General features: G+C 42.8%; 1 protein-coding gene and 1 long non-coding RNA gene across 3 annotated transcripts in view; one reads left to right on the top strand and one right to left on the bottom strand.

The window, feature by feature from the left end:
• Window positions 1–25151, bottom strand: part of LOC110984611 (uncharacterized) — a 97049-nt gene that overhangs the window by 68469 nt on the left and 3429 nt on the right. The window lies entirely within an intron of this gene.
• LOC110984609 (uncharacterized) lies at window positions 132–25151 on the top strand. The gene is made up of 2 exons (XM_022244963.2): window positions 132–409; window positions 22255–25151. Exons 1-2 carry the CDS (start codon window positions 326–328, stop codon window positions 23386–23388), a joined length of 1218 nt encoding a protein of 405 aa, XP_022100655.1. The 5' UTR covers window positions 132–325; the 3' UTR covers window positions 23389–25151.

Raw genomic sequence — 25151 nt, 5'->3', positions numbered from 1 at the left:
GCAAGACTGCATTGCGCATGTGCACGTGCCGCCATCAATACGTATGAGGCACATATCGGGCAATCTGATTGGCTGCGCTGTAAACATGAATACAATCGGCGCGCAACGGCGCAGGGCCCTCTCGTTTTATAAGCCAGCGACGGTGTTTTTGGGGGGACAAGTTCACAGATCAACATTGGGCAGAAATCGAGCGGGAACATTTTTGCAACCGATCGAGATAAATCTCGACAGTGGATTACCGAGTGCGGGGGACTGTTCGACCGGCATATCTACCGTTGATAGCAGGACGAGGCAGCGGGACGAAAGGCAGCAACGAAGCGTCACCATGAGGCTAACCGTGTGGTCTCTGATCGTGGTTCTCGCGTTGATTGGCCTGAACGCCGCATTACCTGCCAATGCGGAAGCTAAGGTAAGCAGCCTTTTTACATTTCCACGTAAATGTTACCATTACTCTTTCCTTTCAGAAACACCCTGTGATACACTAAGATCATGACATCATATTCTAAAGTTTGCGGGTTGGTATAGTGATGAAAAAGCTCACGATGATTTTACGACAAATGATAGGTGTCTTGCAAAGCTACACAGTTTAGTATTAAAAAAGTGCAAGCAGGGGAGGGGATTAGCGTAGCGGTTCTTTCCTCGCCTTGCACCAATGTGGCCAAGGTTCGAGTTCCGGCTTGGCCCAGGCTTTAAGTGCATTTGGTTTCCTGTCCATACTCGCTCTCGCAGGTTTTTCTCCCGGTACTCAGGTTTCCTCCTGCCTCTAACACTAGACCTTCTTCCTAACTCCATAATGTGATGCTGATTAATAAAGGCTATGAATAAACGTACAGTTATTGGCGTAAACAGCCCGAGGAGCTGAAAGCGCCATTAAAACAAAACAATAACAACAAGAAGTGAATACATTCGGATGCGTAAAAATGCGAAAGGTAAGAATCTAATTGCCATGAACTGATGTGGAGGTAAGTGGCGTGGCGCTGTAGGTATGCGGGTGGAGCAAGACAACGGTTAGCGTTAGAGAGATAAATAATTCTGATTAATCGAGGCTAAGGGAATGTCACTGATCCTTAACAAACCAGACAATCAGAAGGCGTTGAAGGCCTACCTTGGGCTCTATATAACCCCAGCTGCTTTCTGTTTATATCGGCTCAAGAAACTGGGAACATCTAACTAAAAGCAGACATGCGTGTGGTTCTTCGCCATTTTGAGGGATTTCTAAGGCGAATCATAACTCTCAACCCTCCCATGTTATTACAATATTGCAAAAGGGATGACAAAAAGCAACTTGTGACTTGACCATCACGGCTCGTTAAATGGTTGCGTTCAGAACTAAATTTCTTATCCTGCTACAAAATATAATCACACTGCGGGACGATTCTTTCGATATGCCCGCAGGAAGGGAAAGTAATGTGATTTACAGATACTAAAAGCATGCAGAAATTTCCCCTGTGAGTCCGTCGCGCCCCCCTTTCTAATTCTCTTTGTTGGTGCTGGTGCAGACAATACGACGGGGAATTCATGAACGGCGAACAACGTGAGCGTCTTGGACTGAATGCGAGGTTTTAAGTTGACGCCACAAAAACAGCATAATAAGGAACACCAATACGCACCAGACATCAGCCTGAAATCACATGTGCATTTCGTCTTATAAAGATATCGTTGACTTTTTTTTGCGTTACCTAACTTTGACTGCTGCGAAGCTGTATCATTTTCCGTACAAAAGAATCTTTCTCTGCTTGCAATGCGGACCCTTCCAGGCTATCCCCACCAAGTTTATCTTGCCTCTGGGACGCGCGTTAGCTTCGCATGACTATTGTTTTTTAACAACACGATGACTTCATCGTACCATAGCTGTGCCCAACGTACGGGGTCGAACACGAATCCATGTTTGCATTACATCCTACCAAATTAGTCTCCTTCGAAGTCCATTCTCGTTCCAGCGGATCACGTCCGCAAAAATGCTCCATGAGTGAGCGCTTCCCTATAATTGATAATTGCGTCCATCTTGACGGACGAAACACCGCCACATCCACCCCGTAGGGCGTAATGCACTCTTGCTTGTCAAAACCTATTACCGGTTTTGTTTTTTAAAAGTTGATCTACTTATGTGATGGAAAGCACGCTCCGTTGAGACTAATTGTTACTGTATCCGCAATAACCAATTCATAAAAAATATTTCTGTATATACAGTACCGGTACAGCCTGATAAGCTCAATCGAGTTTGTACAATATAACTTGTTAAACAGCACAGATTTGGTTAAATGAAATAACAGTATATTCACAGCGAAACACTCGATATCCCAGAGCTAAAAATAGAAAACATTTAGTGCGGCGCACGATCTAATAACTTTGCAAGATAGGCTTCAGATTTGAAAATGTCTCCTCGAAGTATTTACTTAATCTTGCCTTTTTTTCTTCCCGCCCGTCGTTTTTTCTGTTGGATTATTGTTAGTTTGTCTAAAGCCTTCATCAAAAGTGTAGTTCTTGCGAAAGCTGGTCTAATGTAATAAAGTACGCTTCAATTTATTCTTCAAAAAGTGAAGTAGTCACAATCCTCGGCAACGTATACTCTCCAGCCACATTTTCATTGCAAGTTTTGTATATTATTTGTTTGTCAATCACTACTAAGCCCCTTAAACCATAAACCAAACGCACCGAACTATGGAAACGAAGCGCAGATTCACGAAAGTTCTCCCTAATGCGAAAGCACTCTGACGAGATCTACGCGAGATTTAGTCGACTGACCTATAGTCCACCAACGTGAACGACGTATAAAATATTACGACGAAATAACAAATCCAAGTAAAGCCGACAAGAAGGCAAGCCCCGAAGGGCTATCAATCCCACGGTTAGACAATAAAACTCGAGGGTGAAATGCTAAGAAAACTTCCCAGAGAATTATGACGAGGATATGAATGTTTTAACGTGAGTGGAGGAACCTGACTGATCGAGCGTGCGATCCTCGAGGGAAGAAGCGCCGAACACGGTTAAAGTCCGCGGCTTCAAACAATCTTCCCAATTTGGACACGGAACGTGGACTGACATTTTAAAGACTGCGGCCGTGCAGGGCCCTGTCAAATTTTGATGCCGCTGTAATTTTGTTACCGAACTGAAACAAGTCCCTGAGATTTCATGATTTTTTTCCCAAATGCCATGGTCCTCAATTGCGTATCCGTCTAGCAAATTTAGTAAAGCAATTTTGAGCGGAGTGAGAGCTGTCGAGCGAGAAGGAACACCATCTCCCAGGGGCTAATGCGGAGTTTGTGAGTGACAAAATTAACCACGTTGAACGCAGAATTAAATACTATTTTGTACCTACATGCCGGGAAAGGTTTTCGAGTTAACAGGATTTGACCGTCCCCCTTCGGGTGTTTACCTTGGAAATCTGTCACAAATTGCTGTTGGAAATTTCCCGCATACTAGCCTCATAAGTCCCAATTCGGTTACCGGCATGTAAAATATATAGACCCAATTAACTGGGACATTCAACAGCATTCAACAGTGGCGAACAACTCTAAGACCGAAAAACAAAGTGATACACTACATATAGTGGAAGGTTTAAAGCCTAAAACTCAGATAACCTTCTCACAGAAAATCAGTCGCAAAAGGGGTCAAGCATAACATTTCAACACACCATAAATGAAATAAAAATGTAGTCGGCGAAGCAAAAGGTAAAGATATATGGCCGCTGCCCTACAAACAAGGAGAAAAAAGATAACACGTAAATTATTAACATGTATGTCCACGCAAGTGCGCTGAACGCTTTTGAATTAAATGTATTTTACCATCTGTAATTGAAACAGAGGACAGAAATTAACAAAAACAAAACAAAAAACAAAACCAAACAAAACAGAAGTGGAAATGGCAAGAACTTTGTTTTCCATTGTTCACTAATGTTTACAGATAGTTACAAAGTTTTACCAAAACTTATTTATTTCAGCGACTTTACTTCTGATAAAACGATCCTTTAATTTTGCAAGAGACGGATGGCACAACAGCGTCGATGTTGAGAGATTTCCATCTGTTGCCTTGCCGTAACCTCGCCTCAGCACCTGCTCCAGTAACCTCTTTTACAATTATTGTCTGATTCGCCCCTTGCAAAGAGGTTTAATTAAACGTTTAAGGAATGCTCGGCCATCAATCTTTAAGGAAATTCTAATCAGAGAAGGAGATACGTGTTCCCGAGTCGCGTACGACCGCGCCAAAACGGCTGATTGGTAAATTCCATCATAATACCCCGATTCTGCAGCAGTATTCGCTGGGCGTTATTGCTACCTCTAATAATGGGGACGGGCGGTTGTGCTGTATTAAGCATCATATGTGTCTTGTCCCGGGTCTGCATGCAATTTAAAAATCGCCTACAAAGTCCGATGAAAAGAGGCAATGTATCAAAATGTCGCTGGCTTTTTGTATAGAAATAGAGAGATTTCAAAGCCCTTCAACCTCTATCGGGTTCCGTAGTGCTCCTTCCAACAATGCCTGATTGGGTACCTTGGGTTTTGTACTTGAGCCCTACTCAGCTGAACTGAAGGCAATAAAGACTGTAGTAGATTTAATGGCTATAAGAGTACAAAATTGATATAGAACAACAAAATGCCTATATTGTCCAGGCCTGTTTTGACAAGAACTCACCTTGTATAAGGTCTTTATACAAAGATCATAATGCTCACCGCTGTGCTTTCTGCAACGCAGAACAAGAACATACGAAAATCTTAGAACATTAAATGTTTAAATTGTAAGTCGGGATGGAGAATCAAGTGTGGCCGTGATCCAGAGCTCAACACAAGACCGAAGTTGAGCGTATTGGCATACCCAACGAGACACCGTAACTGCACGCACACATTCTTTGGCTTGACGCACGCGTGCACTTGGCAAACCACTGCGCCCAATTGGTCGAAGAGGCATGTAACGCGCGCGTACCACCTGTCCACAGCAGTAATGGGTTTTCATTCTGGTTGCCAAAATACACTATTGACTCTGCTCCTTTCTGATTTATTTATTTTACTTCACAATCATATTTTGCCATCCCGTGTTGGGTACAACTCTAGTTGGTCGTCAGCTCAAAGGTGAAACAAATCTCACACAGCTATCACGACACCAAACACTAAACACTGTACTACAAAATACTAAACGAAAGTAAGACCCTCTTTAAAGGCAACGAGGCAAATGTATATTTGAGGTAAATGTGACGCCAAATCAAGGGTTATATTTCTTTGGCTCCACGTAGGAGTAGAAGGCAATGTGAGATGTATCTATACAATGTCCCGTTTTGGAGTGGAATAGCATTCAAGTCTATTTTCCAACCAATGACCTGGCAAAAGTGTCTTGTCAACTTCAACACAGTCTACAATACCTGGAAATCTGTTTTCTTTTAATATAAAGGATCCTGACCACTTTGCCGACTTTGGTATGAAATAACTGTTTGCATTTTTTGCACCAACAATCCGACCACCTGTGAAATTCCGTTTTTCTATGGGTGTGTGAACGTCTCACTCCTTCGGCAGTCGCAAAGCGGTTTGTCCAAAGCGTCTGTCTGCGATGTTTATCTGATTAGAAAGGCAAATATTCACGTTTGGCTTTCCAGCTCTAAAATTATTATGTAGATTATATTTGCTTGGCTGATGCTATTTTGCAGGTGTAGGAGCATTCCCCGGTATAAGCTCTTTACCATTTACAATGAATGCAGTTAGCAACTGGTACAAGACAGAGCCATTCATGTTCCTCATAAACCATGCAGTCCTGAATCATCAAAATTTAAGACGGTTTTGCATATATCCCAAGGGAATTAGGTTTAACAGGTCGTTATCGTTTTAACGTGGAATGGGCGTTTAAACATTTCCCTTTTCCAGTTTAATCATGTGTTATTTATCCTCGGTGTGCCATTCATGAGAAAATCTTACTGATCTCTCATGCATCCCACTTCCCATAAAACTTCTTAAGGGTGCACCGCAGCAAATCAATTCCTATAAAAACCAGAGATAAATCCCCATACTTCACAAATGTAAAAAAAAATAAAACTCTCACATGTAGTCAGGCTGCACAGAAAAACGATGTTCGACATGTCCTCTTTCATTTTCCTTTCAATTTTTAGTGGGTTGACCAATGAATTTTTGAGAAATTCTCACCCAAAGCAGACTACCCCTACAATGAAGGAAATTTCACTGCCTGGGAAAAGCAGCCATTTTGAAAATGCATCCCTCTGCAAAACAGCTAAAATAGTGCCACTTTAAGACCCGACTGCATCCAAATTGCTCAGAATTGGAAGCCTTGAGTCCGAGTTCAGTGTCATATTTCTTCGATTCCCCAGTTCCATGGCTCTCAAGACCCTCTAATATAGAATATTTTGAGTGTATAACTTTTACTAATGAGCTCGGCGGATATATTTCTGGCCTATTTGCTTGGGTGCACCCTTAAATGCCATAGGAGACTTTGAGACGCATGGTGGCGGCAGACAAACCGGCCCTTTTACGCGGTTGTGCGCGTGCTCAAAACTAACGCGCATGCCCAGTTATCAGCCAAAAGAGACCATTGTGTCTGCTCTCATTACGCGTCTCAAAGTCTCCCATTAAAATGTTTAAAGTGCATGTATCATAATGTTTACAGAATGGATAGAAACTATAAACAAAAGAAAAACTACGAAAACCTACAGTACAATACAAAGAAGTATTTTAAGCAAAGTTTTAACTTAACGTGATCAAGACTAGTTGGAGCGAAGATGTCGAATGTTCTGCTAAGTTGCTCCAACCCTGGGCACCCATGAAGTTAAAGTTTTTATTTGCACGTTATGTTTTTAGGTGTTGTTAATGTTTCCATTGTTTATTTGATTGTAATGTTCATTTTTTGTGAAATTATGCTAAGGGATTGCAGTGAAAATACAACAAAGAGTTGAAGGTTTTGGTCAAACTTCGTATTTCTCCGCCTCGAGATACATTGTGTGTTGCAAAAGCTCTAAGATGTCTGAAGAGATTTAAGCATCCAGAGCCAAAATGCAACGCATATATCTAAGCGAGGAACGTTTGCATTTTGGACTGTGGAATATTCCGTTCAGAAATTGCTGTCACCGCTCATCTGTGCTTATAGAATCTGACGACAATTCAATTTCGCTCGAGGAAACAGGGCAAACCAACTGTATTCAGAAACATTTTCGCAAGCAAAGAGACCCCAAAAAAACAAGCTAGAGTGTTTGAGGGCCCCAAGTTTAATCCATTCTATTCGATCCAATCGCAAAGCAATGATTTTGCCGTTACGCTATCAGACGAGTCGTTTCTTAATCTCGCGCATGAACAAAAACCATGTGTTGTCGATAGAAACACTTAATATTTTCTCTTGTGATGATTTGTGTGGGAAAAATTGATGTTTTGCAAGGAGGGTCTGTTCGGTATTCTGGGGCCAAAGGTCCAAGAAAGCTGCGGAAAGACTCATCAAAGGCGGAGATTGAAGAAAACTGTTCGGATGTATGGGAGAAAAATAAAATGACGTAGATTCCGACTCTTTTGGGACCGATGTAAAGTCATTTAGGCATCATAAAAGGTAACATGGTTTCTGCTCGTTTCATTATTTTCAGCGTTGTTAGGTGAGTACTATCGGAAAGGCTGAAAATAACGGCACCATTTGTGGCCAATCGTTAATAAAAAACAAAGAAATAGATATTTTTCAGAATGTTTTTTTTTTCAGATCAATTCCTCTGGAAAATTCAACATAATGATTGGACGAGGGAAAAATAATTTTTTTTATTGAAGTATCGAATTCAACGCCCCCGATGTAGTCGATGACCAGTTGATGTTTGGGGACCACGTTTTTGCCCTGGCGGAAGGTGACGTATTATCAAAAACAGGAAAAAAAACACCTGTTCCGTTTTGAGGCCGAAAATGAAACAGAAAATATGCTAGGTATCAGTCGGAGCACGTCAGCAGCGCGAGTTCTTACTATTCCACATCGCCCCGCCCCGGGTTATCGATCAACACTGAGTCCTGGCTCATATAATTTGTCTTCTTCAAAAGTCACCTGTCCAAGACGACTGCTCCGATGGGCATTTATAAAAGAGAGAAAAAATTGAATTACAGTAACCCTGCCACTGACACCGATGAATAAATAGACTGGCCACGTGTATGAAATAATGAAATTATCGGTCATGTGTATGATAAGACGGACATGCAAGATAGTATGCCACAAGCTCCAAACATTTTCGAACCAGACTCCCAAACTGGGTTGGAAAATTTTAATTTTCCCGAGGACAAGCTTTACCGGTATTAAATAGGAAGGGATCAAGCCATCTTTGTCTGGAAACATATAATCCTGGCTTAGTCTGGTGTTTTAATTAATTTTCCCAGGCTTAAGGACGCAAGCCTCCCCTGGTATAAGACTTGTAGAAGGCTGTACACCCTAAGGCTGGATGTTCTAAAGTTACGGTGGGCGGAGGATTAAATGGTCCGTAACTTCTCCCGGGGGGGGGGAGTCATGTCCGCGTGTAACCGACTTCCGTGAACCGATCGCAACGCACCTTGGACATTTCTAGTGGCGACATTAGATGTTTAAAATGATGCTGAAACTTGAAGAAGCATTGTAACTTAGCTTGTAAAAAATCTTGTGCGCTGATAAAACTTAAAAATCTATTTGAAGCGTAGAATTCTGCCGAGAGATAAGTGAAAACTCTGAGTTTTGTATCAGTTGTTGGGAGTGCGAACTACGATCAGCTAATACCTATACGGCGGAGGGATACTAAAGTCTTGATTTAACATTGACGTCATTGCAACTAAATGCGCGCGCTTCTCCCCCGGTTGCACGGTTCAGCGACATATGATGCAGTGCACTTTGGGATCAATAAAAAATGACACGAACGCTAATTACCAGCAAAGTTGCCCTCTGAAACTCGTCTATTGAGGCCACGTGTAATCAGAAGACCTCCCCGGTGTACAGATGAAGTGTCGGCGATAAATCTCCCAGCAAATCGGTCAGTCTGAGGCATTGATGAATTGGAACAACGTTTTGAGTCATTTGACGCTTCTGACTTTTCGTGCACTTCTCCAACTAAAGCCACTGCCAAGAAGATGTGATATGAAAGATGGTTCCCTTGAAATGAGGACCCCTTGACAGTACTGCGCAAACTCACTACGTATTAGCGATAGGAACTGAAGTCGAGTTAAAAATATGTGTTGCTGAAGGGAATAGGAATAGGCTTTATACATTAAACAAAACTGCAATCTTGTATGTTTTGGATGAAAGTTGTCTTCATGTTGAAACATGTTCTTTCTGTAGTTTTAAACGCTGCACATGCGCACCACAGAAAGTTTGACCAGATTTCTAAACGCGAGCGACGTCCATGTAACGCCCGTGCGCAAGTCCAGGAGCTTTATTTTTCCCGTTCTAATGGCAATGACACATGCGCCTCTTAAGGAGTGAGTATATCCCAAACAGAAGCAAATTACACATGAAAACATCTAAGTTCCTCCCTTTATCAGCGCACTCTGAGTGACGGCCAAAGATCCGTACGCGTGTTCTTACCACTCATTTTAGTCATTTCTTACCCGTCGGGTTTTCCTTAACCAGGCTGCAGAAGAAACAGCAACCGATATTGACAAAATGTACTCGTGTCTTGAATACCGTGCACCTTCTGTCTGTTTCTGCCACACATCTCCTACGATAAGGGTGCAGCGATCGACCGCTGCTGCTGCTGGGGCACAAGAAGAAAATCGACGATTTTGTGCAGTTCACCGCCGTCCATGACCCGAGAATGACCCCCCCCCCCAGTTATCAAGATACACCTTGTCGTCTTTGATCAATCAAGCCAACACTTCGTCCTGCATGGGGAGCAGCCCTGATGATTACTCTCTAATTTCAGCGGGACATCAAGCCAGGAGAAATATCAGGCAGACAAATTTAATGCCTCAGAATGCCGTAGAACAGGCGTGGGGCTTTTATTAGCGGCCAATTTGAAGATGACCAATCCCTTCGAATTATTTACGACTCCGGGCAGCAACACGGGAATCTTAAATAGCTCTCCTGCGTAATTGATTTCAATTACTCTTGAAGTCGTCCTGGCTTAGGGGCTTCTTGGTAAAGAACTCAATCACCTCCACTTAGTTTATTCTTTCCGTTGTGAATTCTAGCAACAACTGGTGAAATGCAAATTGGCGCCATTGATCATTTCTCGTGGGCCAAATTCAAGATGAAAATACAAGTGGGGGCCCGAAAGAGCAACGTTACCCTCTGGGGTCTGCTTTCTCGCCATGCCTTCTTTTTTCCTTAAAGCAGAGAACGATTATGACGAAAGACTGTGAGTACCGTTTGTAGGCAGTTTACAACACTTTTCTCCGTTCAAAGCCATAGGGAGTCTGTAAAGTAATGCCTTGTACAGACCTCGATAGGCCTACTAATTCCAAATAAGATGTTACGTCCTCGTGGAATGTCAAATTTTCCAAGTACAGAAGTGGTATGATCCGTTTTTGGTTCGAAGACGGATGTGGGGAAATGAAACAGGTTCATAAAACAAACGGGTGTAGTCAGAAACTGTCTTCTGTCATTACCAAAGGGACCACTTCAAAATCAATAAAGCATTGTCTCGTAATCAGCAGTAGTGTACTACACACCGAATGTTCAAATTTCAGCCACAGTGTAAAAAATTTGGACAGCTTAAATTAAACCCCTTCTGACCTTTCTTTTTTCAAGATTTCCAATGCCTCTCTGTTAGTGTAACTAGACTTAATCATCTACTACTGGCAGATGTGTTTCATGTCATTTGATACTTACTTCCTATATCATATTATGTTCAAATTAGAGTTCCGATGTTATGAATTGGTCTCGCATGGGACAACTCAATTTTTGACTGCATCATGTTTCCCTGACGGATTTATGAAATCAAGAATAACAGCAATCATGATACGTTGACAACTAGCAGGGTAATGTTGGTAAAGGTTATCAAAGCGGTAATGTTTCTGAGTTGTGGGTGAATGCACGATTTATTGTCAAATCGTCCACGTTTCGGCGATCGTGCGACCACTTCACACAGTAGAGGATCCTTGAACTTTGAAATGTCTTCAAATTAACTAAAATATAACCGGGGTGACAAATATAGCTGATGGTAAGTGTAATTTAAGAGCGATCTTTTGGCACAAATCTTCGAATGAAAAAAAGTAATCCTTATAAGCGACGATTTGTCGTAATTTATATTTCCCTCTAAGTCATCGTTTTTACGTCGGATAATCAAACACGAATAGTGGCGTCATTTCCACTTCCGTATAGAGCACCCGAGATACGAGAACGGCAAAAACAAAGCCAAATCACCAATTCATCATACCGAATATAAATTCTTCACCGTAACATTTCAGGAAATTAAGCCAAGTTCTCGAAGGCTGCAAATGATTTATGATATACGGCTTGTCTAGTACTAGAGGAAAGATATCGGATTCTATACAGATTCATGCTCTAGTAATTTACTGGAATAGTAACTACAAGCATTGATCAGAGTGCATCGTCAAGGTAACATCTCCCATGGCCTACATCACGAGTTTCATTACAATCAAAGTTTTGTGTTTTGCATTTTAAGTTTACGAGAAAATGTTACACAAGGAACTTTTATGTAAAAAAAAAGATTTTTGGGGCTAAACTGTTCACCTTAAAAGATTAGAGTATTTATCCGGGGCTTGTGGAAGAGCGAAGAGCCTGCGGTTTATTTTGACCATCGCAGGCAAGAATAATACCCCTTTCTTCTCATTCGGACAATACGTTTCCCTGCACCAGTCGTGAAACGCGGGAAAAGAAAAAGGGAGTTGTTGGAAAGCCTGAAGGCGCGCCACGGCTGTGTATGGTCGCAAGATGGAGATATTTTTTTTGTACGGATGAGGCCCACGGGGGTTTCAGGAAGCTTTTGATTCTGGCGTGCATCTCACACTGCCCAGACCGCCGGTGCTGCCTGCCTCTGCCCGGTGGTACAGGTGCCACCAACACACGGTCACGACCGCCTTGATACCGCGCCGCGGTGTAAACATTAATCTCGCCAAGAACACTAGTACAGACACTGAAGAGGGGGAAAGTGCTATGGTGGTGAATAATCAACATGCACCTGGCCATGTGGTGTTGAGTTGAAAAGGGTCATGCCTCCGAAGCCTTGTGTCGTCAAACCGTTCATATTTGAATTCCTTTTCTTTTTATATAAAACAATGTTCAGGAAAAACCGGAACGCTGTGTATACCTTTGATTTCTCTCCAAAGATGCCTACTAATAGTAAACACACAAAAAAAATTTATGTTAGCTCTCCTCAAAAACCGAGAGACAGTGGGTTTTTTCAAGGTTACAGATATCTTCAATTTGATTTCTTGCAAGCGATATCCCTACAAATAAAACGTGGTCATTGTACAAAACCACTGTACAAAATGTTAACAAAGTGTCAATCTCATAATTCATCAGTCTAGTGAGTAACATGCTAAAAATACTTTAAAACGTCAACTCGTACCCTAGCATTTGAGGTAAAATTACCAAGTGTTGAAGTATCGAGTTTGGTATGCTAGTTGATGCTTTCTATTAAAAGTCACCTTTTCTGAAAACTGCCTTTTAGCCTGCTTTTTTCTTTGCACATGAAGTCTCTCAGAGTGTTTTGATTTAACTCTTAACCGTGGCCAGGTCTCCATTTAGAGTTTGCCGCACGAATTAAAATAGAAAGCATGATTTACCGTCTGCTCTTTTAGTTGGGAAAAAGGACACAGATAAAGGAGGTTCGTGCTCGCTCACGACCAGACACAATATCGGTAATTTTACACGCGGACATGAAACGGAATCGCGTGCCCCGAAAACGAGCATTCTTAATTGGGGACCTTGTGGCAGATGGATACTACTTTCATCTGTTTTTTAATGTGCGGGCTTACATCGGTGGGGCATTACAAGGATGAGTGCGCGCAGGCCGAATATGATCTCGTTAAAAACTGTTTGAACGCTTTGGGAATGCGGTTTTTATGTATATGCTAATGCACACACGGCGTGTCTTAACGCTGCATTGCTTTCATATCAGTAAGCTTACTTCCGTCTGTGCGAATATGGATTAGGTACTACTGCTTCAACATGCCGCCACATAAAATCCGTGATTTTGCCTATCGATAAAGTGCAACTATAGAAATGCCGGATAACGTCAATTAAAGTTCACCTTCAGGTAGAAAGCCCCACTGTTAATTGGTGATCAAAGTCGCTGCTGCGCTAACCAATGAACTGTGACTTGAAAAAACACGCGAGCCAATGGCAAGTTTAGTTGTGATGTCGCTTTTACAGCTTGGCAAAAGAAAACTGGTTGCATACAACGCTAGTGATATTCTGATACACAGTGGTCACTGTGGCCAGTCTACTGTGAAGAAATGCATTTGTGGAGGTCTAGTCTGATGGATGGCGAAGATTGTCGTACTTCGATTTGCGAAGCTACTAGTAATGGATGGATTTCGTGGTTATCCTCTAAGGTGCAAACCCTCGTGCACAGTGTCAGCACTGAACCATAACACTTTAGCTAAACGATTACAGTAAACAATTCCAACCCCGGAATGGGGATCCATCACAATCGAGCCATTATAAGCCATCTATTTTTACGATTTACGATAGCTTTATATTACACGAAAAGGTGAAAATCGATCAACAATAAACATGAAGCTATTAAACTTCTTTTTAGCACCGGAAAATTCATCTTCTCCCTTAAAGCGAAAATTCACAACAATCTGCTCCATCATATGCTTTCCCTGATTACAGCAAACGGAAAGTTCCCGAACAGCGAGTAACCCAAACATAAATATTTGATGATTCTTGCATTCCTCACGAACTGCAGAAATGGAGTGACCTTCCTTCGTTCACTGATGATAGGGTACATTTCTTTCTTTAATAATTCTGGTCTGATGACTTTCTGCGCGTTTCATGTCGAACGTGCAAAACCGAATCACGCACCAATCGGGGAGCACCATCCGTGAAAACGTTTAGAGGTCGCAACCGCCATAGAAGGCTTCACATTCGCGGCCATATTGGAGACTTGAATCTGCACACAGTTATCAACAATGAATGGCAATCACGCCCCAGGGGAATGTGCCCACTCTAACCCAACTAATTGCAACCTCTCATCCAGCTAGCACAGATTCGATTTTTTCCCCTCCCTGAAAAATATCAACGACGGACGTAGGTGGGATATTTTCGGCTGCAACTAAAAAAAAAAGGAAGCGAGAGACTGCCGGGTTTTGGTTTTCTGAGTGCGAAACGGTGAAGTGTTAATGGTTACACGTGGTGTATACAGGAACCATTATTGCCCTCCCCCCTTGCGCCCCCTGGAGTGCCTCGTTGACCTAACTCCGCCGTGCTTCAACATTTGCTTGTTTTACAGTTCGTAAGCGAAGTACAGACATCGATTGGATAGAGGGGAGTCCAGCTATCTGTAGTCCAAAACACCTGCCGGAACGTCATTCGATATTATACAAGTGGCTGAATTTGGAATATTAGAGGAAACGATCTGCGGAATTTATTCATACCTAGTAAACTCCGCATAATTTTTGTACACGAAGAAAGCCTATTGATTGAAATTACATTATACTGTTTGCGAGATCGCTACATGCAACGTGTATATCAGACGAATATTACAAAGAAACTACCTTTATTTCAACCGAAGCTGTGGTGTCAAGGTTCTTTAAATTTTGGAACTTACGGCAGAATTATATGATAATTTTACTCGATTCTGAAATCTTTGACTTAATGAAGTTACTTAACACGCACTTTTTGAAACAAGAACAGATAAGTTATACCCTGCAACCAGTCATTTGCATCTGTCTTTGTTTTGCCGATTGGAGGGTGCATTTCAGCTCATGGCCGACAGGTCACAAGAAATTAACTTCTATGAGAACACTTTTCGTATCTATCGTGTTTCAGCAGTTTTCATTAATAAAACAACAAACTGACGAATGCTTATATGAACCCACTGGCCAGGGGCACATTAAGCCAGCGCGCAATTTGATGTTTTGCTCACAAGATACGAGATACCGAGGGAAACTCGACACTCCATTTGACTTAGTACTGAGTGCTGGATTCCGTGATATCACTCCAACCATCAGCCGCCAATTACCAGTTATCTAAGACTAGCATGGCAGCGAACATCACGTCAACTCTTCACGGACTGTTGACACTGCATGGCTGGATATCATGGAGAGAACTACTTGAGTGGATGATGGGGGAAGTTGATAGGTTTAAAAAAAGTGCTTGATGTCATATCGATATGTACTCTTCCCCTAAGTATTCATGTCTAAGTATTTCATGCTCATGTGACAAAATAACCGTTAGCGTTTGCTCAATTTTCTTAACGCCTTCTTGTCTTGATGAGATACCATTCTCTTGCTGTCCTTGGATTGTAAAAACCAGCACGAAATCCCGAATATTTTACCTCATACGTCATGTGCCAGACACAATAGGCCTAGACAGTTTTGGCAAACAGAAAATCCGCTTGCGTATAACGTGTGCGTATCTTTTTCGCTGATGACGTCATCACTTTGGGCTGTCTTGTTATACGTAAGGCGGAGAAGTTCCACGGACGGCGACGTATTAAAGCAACTTTGTACGGGATCGGTACGTATGAAGTAGCACACCGCATTAGTGCGAAATTGTATTCCTAAAACCCCAAAATTCTTACTTTCGCGGCACTTCATCACGTACGGACGTGCGAGTCATGCCAAAACTAAATTTTTGGAAACCTTATACGTACCCATGACCGTGCGGTGTCATGCGGATACGTGTACGGATACGACCAAATTAACTTGGATGCCGAAACTGTCTTCTGTTTACCAGACGCACACGCGAGGTCAACGCGCGTGTATAGCAGACTACTGCACGGCTTACTCGGGCAACTGTTTACTATGCTTGTGCTTAATACCAAACCACAGCGGAGTAGTTGGCACACGCGGACTTCAGCCCAGCTGCGCGTAAATAGATGGCGGCGCATACAAAATGTAATCAATATCAGGCCTTGTCCGAAGTTTTGGCTGCCACTTGAAACTACGAATGAGCCTATAGTACTGGCCACAACAAGTTCCCCTAGAGTCATGTGAAATTTCAATCCACAGCCACGTGATTCGGACGCACCTCCGTCAGCGTTTGTTGTGCTTAATAACGCCGAACTAGACACCCATAATTGTGGACAAAGAGAATGCAAACTACGAATTAGAGTAAAACAAATGTAACAGTTTATTTCAGGTGGATAACCGATGTGAGTTTCCCCACTATTAGAAACTAGTTTATTGCCGCTGCAACATCTGTGGTGTAAATACAACACCCTTGAAGTGTTTTCGTGGTGAAGGTGGCAAGTTAAGTAAAAGGTTTGCGGTAGCACCACGCAAAAAAAACCCTTTTTTGTGAGTTTGTGTGGTTATGAGAAGAACCGGACGGTACTCAACATTTTGGACAGGATGCTCTGCTCATCGCCCGAAGAGAGAAGACTGCCGGGAATCTCTCAATGGTGAACTGGCTTACTAGGGGCGGCGAGGTGTGGAGAGGGTGCTAACTCAGGACGATCCAACCCAAGGGTACTCAAGCAGAACTTGGGATGCTAGATGATTAAATTTGCATGCTGCTTCCGCATACCATTCATTTACAATTCAATTATTTACACAGGACAATACAAGTCCGGGAAAATCTTATCAGTGGACACCGAGGGTGTCAATTTGACACCAGTTCAACACCACAGTGTTTATAGTGTATCCTTGATGTTACACTTGACTTTATCAATGTGAATCTGTCATTATATATTCCACTACAATTTGGCAATCTTTCTACACCAATTTCCTGATATCTTAAAATGCATTTTATTGTTGGACGAACTCACATTGTATACTGTCAAAGAATATCAAACCAAATGCAAAGCTTGAGTCTTTGGAAACCCTTTTAAGAAAGAAAGGGGGATATTAGTTCACACATGCGTTATCTGTAATTAACAAATACGCACTGTGAAAAAAATTCGTTGCGTTGGCGTGTTATTTTCAGCGAGTGCTCGCGCAGGCTACTGATGTAGTGCAGTGTGGTTTTCTAGTTACAATTTCTCTCTTGTAATTGCGTTCTTTTCTTCTCCGCGCGCGGACGAGGTTTGCCCCATCCGCTGCCGACTATCCCGCAGGGAGCCTTTCTCGCTCAATTAGATTTCGGTTCATTGTCTTCTCTAATTGTCACAGGAGGTGCAGGGTAAAAAGGTTTGCGGGTACATGCCAGCCCTGTCGGCCGGCCCGGGGTAATTGCATTAAGATCACCGCGAGACCAACGCACGACAACCCGTAGGGGAAGACGGAACAAGAGGAGCCATGTTTTTCAGACGGGGATACCTTGATTAATTGGAAAGGAACGAAACATCACAAGTGCCAAGCCAACAAGACGGAATGTGTTTTGACAAGGTGTTTTCGGAGGGAATTACTGTGTTCAATTCGAATTCCAAAAACAAAAAAACGGCTGATTTTCCTGGGTCTGTTTCATGCTTGAAAAGAGATTATTTATCTTCGAGATTATTACCCGAAAGACAAATTTCGGCATTAGTCCACGTATGTCTATAAGAATACACGTAGCTTTCGAAGCCAAGAGCCATGTGACTTGAACACCAGGCTGATTTGAAAGCACTGATAAAGCCCACACACTGCGAAAACCAACCTCAGCAAACAGAAACGTATATTCAACTGCTAAAAATGTATTTTATGGCTCAGGAAAATTTCCTTAGCGCGCCATTTCTGGTAGTGTGACTGCAATGGTGCCACGTTAGCGTTCCTTATAAGACCAGATTAAAACCGAGCACGAGGACATGTCTGACTCATTTTGGGAAGCAACATCTTCACAATGAAAATATCACAGAACCCCGTCAAGTTTGAACCAAGCAAAGAAACTAAATACCCGCAACGCTATCACGTATCTCCTAGCTTTCCACCACACCAATTCATATTTACACACCAAAAGGTATACGAGCAATGCACGAACTACCCAACTCTCAAAAGACCTAGGAAAACCTCTTCAGTGTATCTGTGCCACTCGAGATTAAATTCCTGAACAACCAAAGACAAAATGGCTTTATCCGCCCCATCTACCTGATAGCCGGCCGATCTTTATTTACCATCGATCTAGCTATACGTACGTAATAACAAATGTTTGTGCGGCCCAGGCCCACGAGAGAACAGGTTCACTCTCAGCCTGTGTTGCCAAGGTGTGATTGTTGCCAAGGTCGTTAGTTAAATGATATCACGATGCTGTGAACAGCCAAAAACCTTTTCCACGACCAAATTTCAAGTTACGTTATTTTGCTTGGAAAATTCTAGAAACCACTTCAAACTAATGTTTGATTCAATATGCCAGTCGTCTTTTAATGGAAGGAGCTCATCTTATATGGCAAAGGATTGTTGAAGAAGTGTACCAAACCATTATGGTATACGCTGCGATGGTAATCAATGGACGCACAATGCGCGCAAAAGAGTGTCAACCCGTATTATTGTTCAAACAAATTTTATCAAGCAAGGGTTCGAAGATCTTACATCATGAATCCTGCAGATATCAGCACTAGCTTCCTAAAGGGAATGCGTACGAGCGACAGAAACATAGCAAGCGCGCACAGTAATGGGAAGCACTCAATACGGGCGATTCACAATCCGCTCCGAGCGGAATTAAAGAGGGCGTGTTTCTTTGGTACTCATCGCACAGGCGCACCATGAGGCGCGCATGTATATGCGCATTTGACGCGGAGCACGCTGAGTACGCGTAACTAATTTATTGCGGCATGCATGGTCTTTGCGTACACGCAGAACGCGTGGAAGAACCCGCTTGTAACCACCTGTCTTTCTTTCGCCGATTGAGGGTGCACTTCAGCTGGGGGCAGACAGTACGCGCCTCCAAGAGTTTCCAACACGTTGGCCAATCACACCGCACGAAATCTGTTAACCCTTTTCAAACGCGCATTGGGTTAACCGATTTCGTGTATCATGATTGGCCAACGCGTTGCAACTTGCAAACTCTTGGAGGTGCACTACTGTGAATCGCCCGTATTATTACTGATGTCAGACAGTTTCTTTCTTTGTGATCTTTGAGTTCGTATGAAACCAGACTCCGTAGAATGTGAAACAGAAGACAAACTTTGTCATTACAACACAATGTTATACGTTTCTTTTCACCAGTGAAAGGTCTTTACGAAAGATTTTTCAAGGCAGTTTTTGTTCCTGTTTTCTTTCTAAATCTCCGAAAAAGGAGGCTCAAAAGATGAATTCGGTCGTCAAAAACATCTGACGTATTCCCACAGCTGTCCCTACTCCTCCCTAATTCCCCGAGACAGGGAAATAAAACCATAGTTCTATTCCCGTGGTGAATCTAAAGTGCAGTCGTAAAGAGATTAACGTGGGTGTTAGAAATATGGGACCTTCGGCGTGAGCGGTGTAATGACTTGAGTGATAGTCCCGTCGAGGTTTCAGGGTTTTTTGATGTCGTCGAAACGGAATTTCCAGCGAGTATATCAGTGGGTTTTTAGGGGGGTAATAAAGATTATTGATGTCTTGAAGACGTGCAGGTGAATTACAAGTTTGATCAACTGCAGAAAAAACCCGCCCGCATCCTTGTAAGTGTAGTAGTAGTATAGTAAGAGTAGAAATTACTGATGGTGTCTCACGAACGACGACAAAGGACGACTGGCCTCTTTAAATACACCCCACTGATAACTAGTACCGTATCAATGGCTATCTGGTTGTGGTATCATTAACACGTGGAGAATATTCAACCATAATATGGGGACCAAAATTAATGCACGTAAACAGACGTAAGTACAGGGCTTAGTCTGCGATGACCGGGAAACTATCAGTGACGTAAATGTATATAATAATGACGGGTATATTGACAGGATTCATATCGTGTGCGTACGAACGACCTTCACTTCAAAGGGTTACCGTAACAAATGAAGTTACAACAAAAGCACATCTCGCGTGCGGCCCCACTGATCATAAATAATTGTAACTGATTGCTCTCCAGTGATCTGCTTCTAACATCCATCAAACCCCGATCAGTCTTTCCGATTACAGCTGCCGGCCTACAGTGTCGGGCGTTATTCATGCCCTTTGACTTAAACCACGACGGTCGCGTACGTCGTGCAGGGGGAGAGAGAGGGGGAGGGGTGCAAATGACTCCCTGGGCGGACGTGGGATTGAATACAGCCGTTTCACAATAGTGCGCCACCAAGAGTTTGCAACGCGTTAGCCAATCACAGTGCGCGAAATTTGTCGACCCAATGCGCGTTTGGAAAGGGTCAACAAATTTCGCGAGTTAGATTGGCCAACGTGTTGCAAACTCTTGGTGGCGCGCTATTGTGAATCATTCGTATTCTAATTGACTGCAAATAAATACTACCGCGTACTTTGCACGAACCGATATCCTTGTATCGGACTTGGATTTGAGCAACTTTTGTTCTTTAACCCCGGCAAAGGACTGATATAATAGCACATCGCAATGAGGCCTACCGAGGAAACAATGTGAATTGTTGTTTGTAGGCCTACTTGTGAATGACAATTACTCGCTACATTATCTGATAACATATGCAGGAATGCAACAGATTACCTGTTAAATTTGTAAGTGTAGCAATTGATCCCGCCTAGATAGCCATTTCATTCACTGGGAAAAGGTCGTTCGTTATATACGGCACACAGACGGGTAAGAACTGATTTTGCCAAATCTTTTATTACAATGACGTTGTAAGGCGACATTTTAAAATATTTTCGTAACATCAAGACCTACCAATCTATGATAATCTGACGGAATTTGAATAACACCATTTAATAGGTTTCCTTTTAAAATAAGCATATTGTTTACATCATTAAAGCAATCTCCAGGCTATTTCGCACTTGTTGCGAAATCTCCTGTAAAAGTTTCCTGTCCTCATGCAGAGTGCATGCAACAGAATACGAATTACCAATGGATGGCCAGGTACAAACATCTGCCACGCCGTTGTCACGATCCACTGATCGGAAAGGATGATTATCAACGGCAAAGTCCCAGGTTGGCACACGGTAAACACGGCAGCCGCGTCTCGTGCCTGCTGATTTCGTTCCTATAAGACTTTAATCATGGAGTTGTATGTACACAATGTAACGCAATTATTCTTTGCTCTTTCATCTTTGCATTTCCTTAAAGGTTGCTACATACAGCACCGTTGTGTCCCCCCCCCCGTTTTCTGATTCCTCGAGCAAATAACACAGTTTTCCCACTACGTGAAAGTTTTTTTTCTCCTTTCTGGATGAAATGTGTACCAATGAAATTGATGGCATTCCCTACTACCCAAATGGCAATAACTGTATTTCTGTCTGTTCCAAGGTTACGTGCACTTGACGCTATAACAGCCTGAACGTTGACAGATATCACTGAATGTTAGTTTCTGCAGGCGTCAAATTCATATGTCAGGCGTGGTTACCATTAGGCGTAATAGTGATCACGGCGTCAGCTCGCTACAGAGATTTCCAGATAGCAACATCACACATCGATTCACAAGATCTATTAAACAACCCTTACGGTCATATCAAATTACCTGGACGCATTAATATTTAACGAGTCTGGCGCGCCTAGTGTCTATACAGTGACTGTCCTTTATGAGACGACAGGTTGTAGAACAACTATCCTCCCGCACATTAATAGTCTATAATTTATTGTACTTAACGCTGGTTCATACTTCAGGGCGAAAGCGAAGCGAAATTACGTCACAAGAGATTTACGGCGAATTTCGAGTAAGTTAACATGTGTTAAACGTCTGCGAATTAGCGGCTCGTGCTCAGACGTCACAATTTCGCGTTTGTGTTCACCTTCACGGCAAGTATGAATCGACCTTTCGACCTTCTAGAATAGCCAAGCAAGATTCAAGCAAGAGCGGCGAGTGGAAGTAACTTCCTAGGTCCATGGGCGCTATTGAGAATACATTCCATAAGAAAACATACGGTAGAAAGTGGCGTTATTATACAAATACTGACGTGAAGGCGACAATAAGGCCTGGTCTCCATGCCTTTTAAGACAAAAACTATAAGTGAGTACCGTTTTACCTCTTAAAATCGTCAGGGAAGTGTCCTCAGGCAAGCCGCACATCAAGGAGGACACACTGAACTACGTGAACCACAGTTGAGTTCGTGCGTGTACATACCCTCAATACTATTCCTACACCTGCATGCAGAAATGCATGACAGTACCTTTAAAGGTGGGTTTTATGTGTTATCTTGAGACCTTTGCTTTAAAAATGGGTATTTCAATTTTCGTTTTTTGTGTGTGTTCCAGGCTCACGAAAAGGTGGCGGAGAGAGAAGGCGAAAAGTTCTTAGAAGAGTTTACAGACGATGAGTCTGAGAAGGGAAAACGTTTTGGGAAGGGTGGCGCCTACGATCCCCTATCAGCAGGCTTCACAGACAAGCGTTTTGGAAAGGGCGGCGCCTACGATCCTCTATCTGCAGGATTCGCAGACAAGCGTTTTGGAAAGGGGGGCGCCTACGACCCTCTCTCAGCCGGCTTCACAGATAAGCGTTTCGGAAAGGGTGGCGCCTACGATCCTTTATCTGCAGGATTTACAGATAAGCGTTTTGGGAAGGGTGGAGCCTACGATCCTCTCTCAGCCGGCTTCACAGATAAGCGTTTTGGGATGGGTGGCGCCTATGATCCCCTATCAGCAGGCTTCACAGACAAGCGATTTGGGAAGGGCGGCGCCTACGATCCCCTCTCAGCCGGCTTCGCAGACAAGCGTTTTGGAAAGGGTGGCGCCTACGATCCCCTCTCAGCAGGCTTCGCAGACAAGCGTTTTGGGATGGGTGGCGCTTACGATCCCCTATCAGCAGGTTTCACAGACAAGCGTTTTGGGAAAGGTGGCGCCTACGACCCCCTCTCAGCCGGCTTCGCAGACAAGCGTTTTGGAAAGGGTGGCGCCTACGATCCTCTTTCTGCAGGTTTCACAGACAAGCGTTTTGGAATGGGGGGTGCGTACGATCCCCTCTCAGCAGGCTTCACAGATAAGCGTTTTGGGATGGGTGGCGCCTATGACCCTCTCTCAGCCGGCTTCACAGATAAGCGATTTGGGAAGGGCGGCGCCTACGATCCCCTATCAGCAGGCTTCACAGACAAGCGTTTCGGGCAGGGTGGAGCCTACGATCCCCTCTCAGCAGGCTTCACAGATAAGCGTTTTGGAAAGGGTGGCGCCTACGACCCCCTTTCAGCAGGCTTCACAGACAAGCGTTTTGGGAAAGGTGGCGCCTACGACCCCCTTTCTGCAGGCTTCACAGACAAGCGTAGTTTCTTGCACGGACAATACGATCCTCTCACCACTGGCTTCGTCGACGGTGACAAGCGTGGAGGATTTATGCGTGGTCCTTTCCGTCACCTCGTCACAACTAAGCGAGAGCCCGAGAAGAAAGACAGCCGGTAAGGAGACTAAGGTTCGCAGGATTTCCTATTACAAATAACTCGAAAACGTGTTCCTGAATCCTTTCGACACTGTACAAAGATCTGTTGAAGCCACTGACTCTAAAAATGTCCAATGATGTTCCTACATTGTTCCAAAAGGTCAACAAGAGGTCGAGAAGGTAAATCAACAATAGGTTTACTGGCGGACCTACTTGAATGTGATGCCTCTAAGTAGTTTATTAGTTTAAAAAAAAACGCACATGGTTTTCAGCGTCGATGGGCTCGTCTCAGTATCCATCGGCTCTGTTCCATCCACCACTTTCTTACCTATAAAACGCTCACATTATGGTTAACATTTTATTCCCCTCTGGTTTGTCTAACTGTACTTCCCTTCATACTCCATGATGCACTTTTAGGGCAGCAACCATTAATGCATGCTTCAATCCTATACTCCCTTGGGCTAATTCTCTATTTCGCTTCATGTTCCACGCCCTTCTATGTATCCACTATCGTTTGATACTGTCGATAATTTGGAGGTTTAAATAATAAGCATAGTAACCTAACAGGCAACCGTGTTTTCTTCAAGGATGAAGCTCAAAGCTGGGGAATGGAAAACGCTTGAAGAAGAGCAGTCGTTTGCACATCTTTCTTTCTCTCTCTCTCGAGATGTTATTGCTAATTGAAAAGGTGGAATTGTGATCCGGTTCCTAAACCTGTTATTTGAATGTGTACTGTTGGCTAAACTAATGTAATAAATTAAAAGTATTGTCGTTAGACTTGGCATCGAGCCCCCGATAAATATATAGTACTGAGTAGCAAATAGTAATATAAGCAATACCTTCTTTTATTTCAAGAATATCAGCTCCAATTTATTGAGTTTGACCGATTATATGAAGTGACCGAATGGTATATGAAACAGTTGGAACAATTGCATTCGCTAGGAGTTAACAAGCGATTTCTAAGAGACGGTTTGTATGAAGCTGCCATGGCTAGCATGTGCATTTACGATAAGGAATATAAATACATCACAACAATCCCAGTTGTACTCACGATATGCGACTTCCATAGCAAAGCAAAATAAACTACTCCCTTGTCAGAAGTACCGATGGATTTTTTGTTCAAATGTTACGGCGCTTCTTGGAGGAATCATGGTTTTCTTTTCCCTGACAAACTATGGTAAGTTTTTCTGTGTATATCCGGTAGTGCAAACTCGATACCTGTTTTATAATTATGTTTCGAGGGGCCACACGAAAGGACGGATTCCTTTTGAGTACTTCCAAAGTAATAACAATGTATGTAAATTTTCCGTTGCCTATTGATAGTTATTTAAATAATAACAACAATATATTGTCTGGTAGGATACATCTTGTGATTAATTCTCTAATGCATATTATACTGAGGCGACTATGTCAGCCGCTCCAATTTATTTAAGGCTTGCGTGTCGCTATTATTTATTATGTGGATGAACAATCTTCACTACATTAGTATTATCATTATACTTTATAAACTTTGATACATCAGATACTTAGGAATATGGGGTTGCAGTCCATAAGCAATTATAAACAATCGTGTGATATACAGATTACAGATAAATTTTAGGGCACATGAAGTTAAACCAAATTTGAATAATACTCTAAGCAGAAAACTAGTCATGGTAGTAAAAACGAGGATCGTCGTTGCTAACCCAGGTGTACTTGGATTAATATGTGTTAAGAGCGTAACTGTAATTCAACTGTAAATAAACCAGAAGTTATAGTCCAGGTAAGAGTCTGGGCTTGCATCGTA

This window comes from Acanthaster planci, linkage group LG16 (genome assembly GCF_054643075.1).
Source record: "Acanthaster planci isolate LZ-2023a linkage group LG16, COTS_SCS, whole genome shotgun sequence".
NCBI classification, from domain to species: Eukaryota; Metazoa; Echinodermata; class Asteroidea; order Valvatida; family Acanthasteridae; genus Acanthaster; species Acanthaster planci.
The sequence above is the reverse complement of the archived record's forward strand: the minus strand, read 5'-3'. Positions and strand labels throughout refer to the sequence as shown.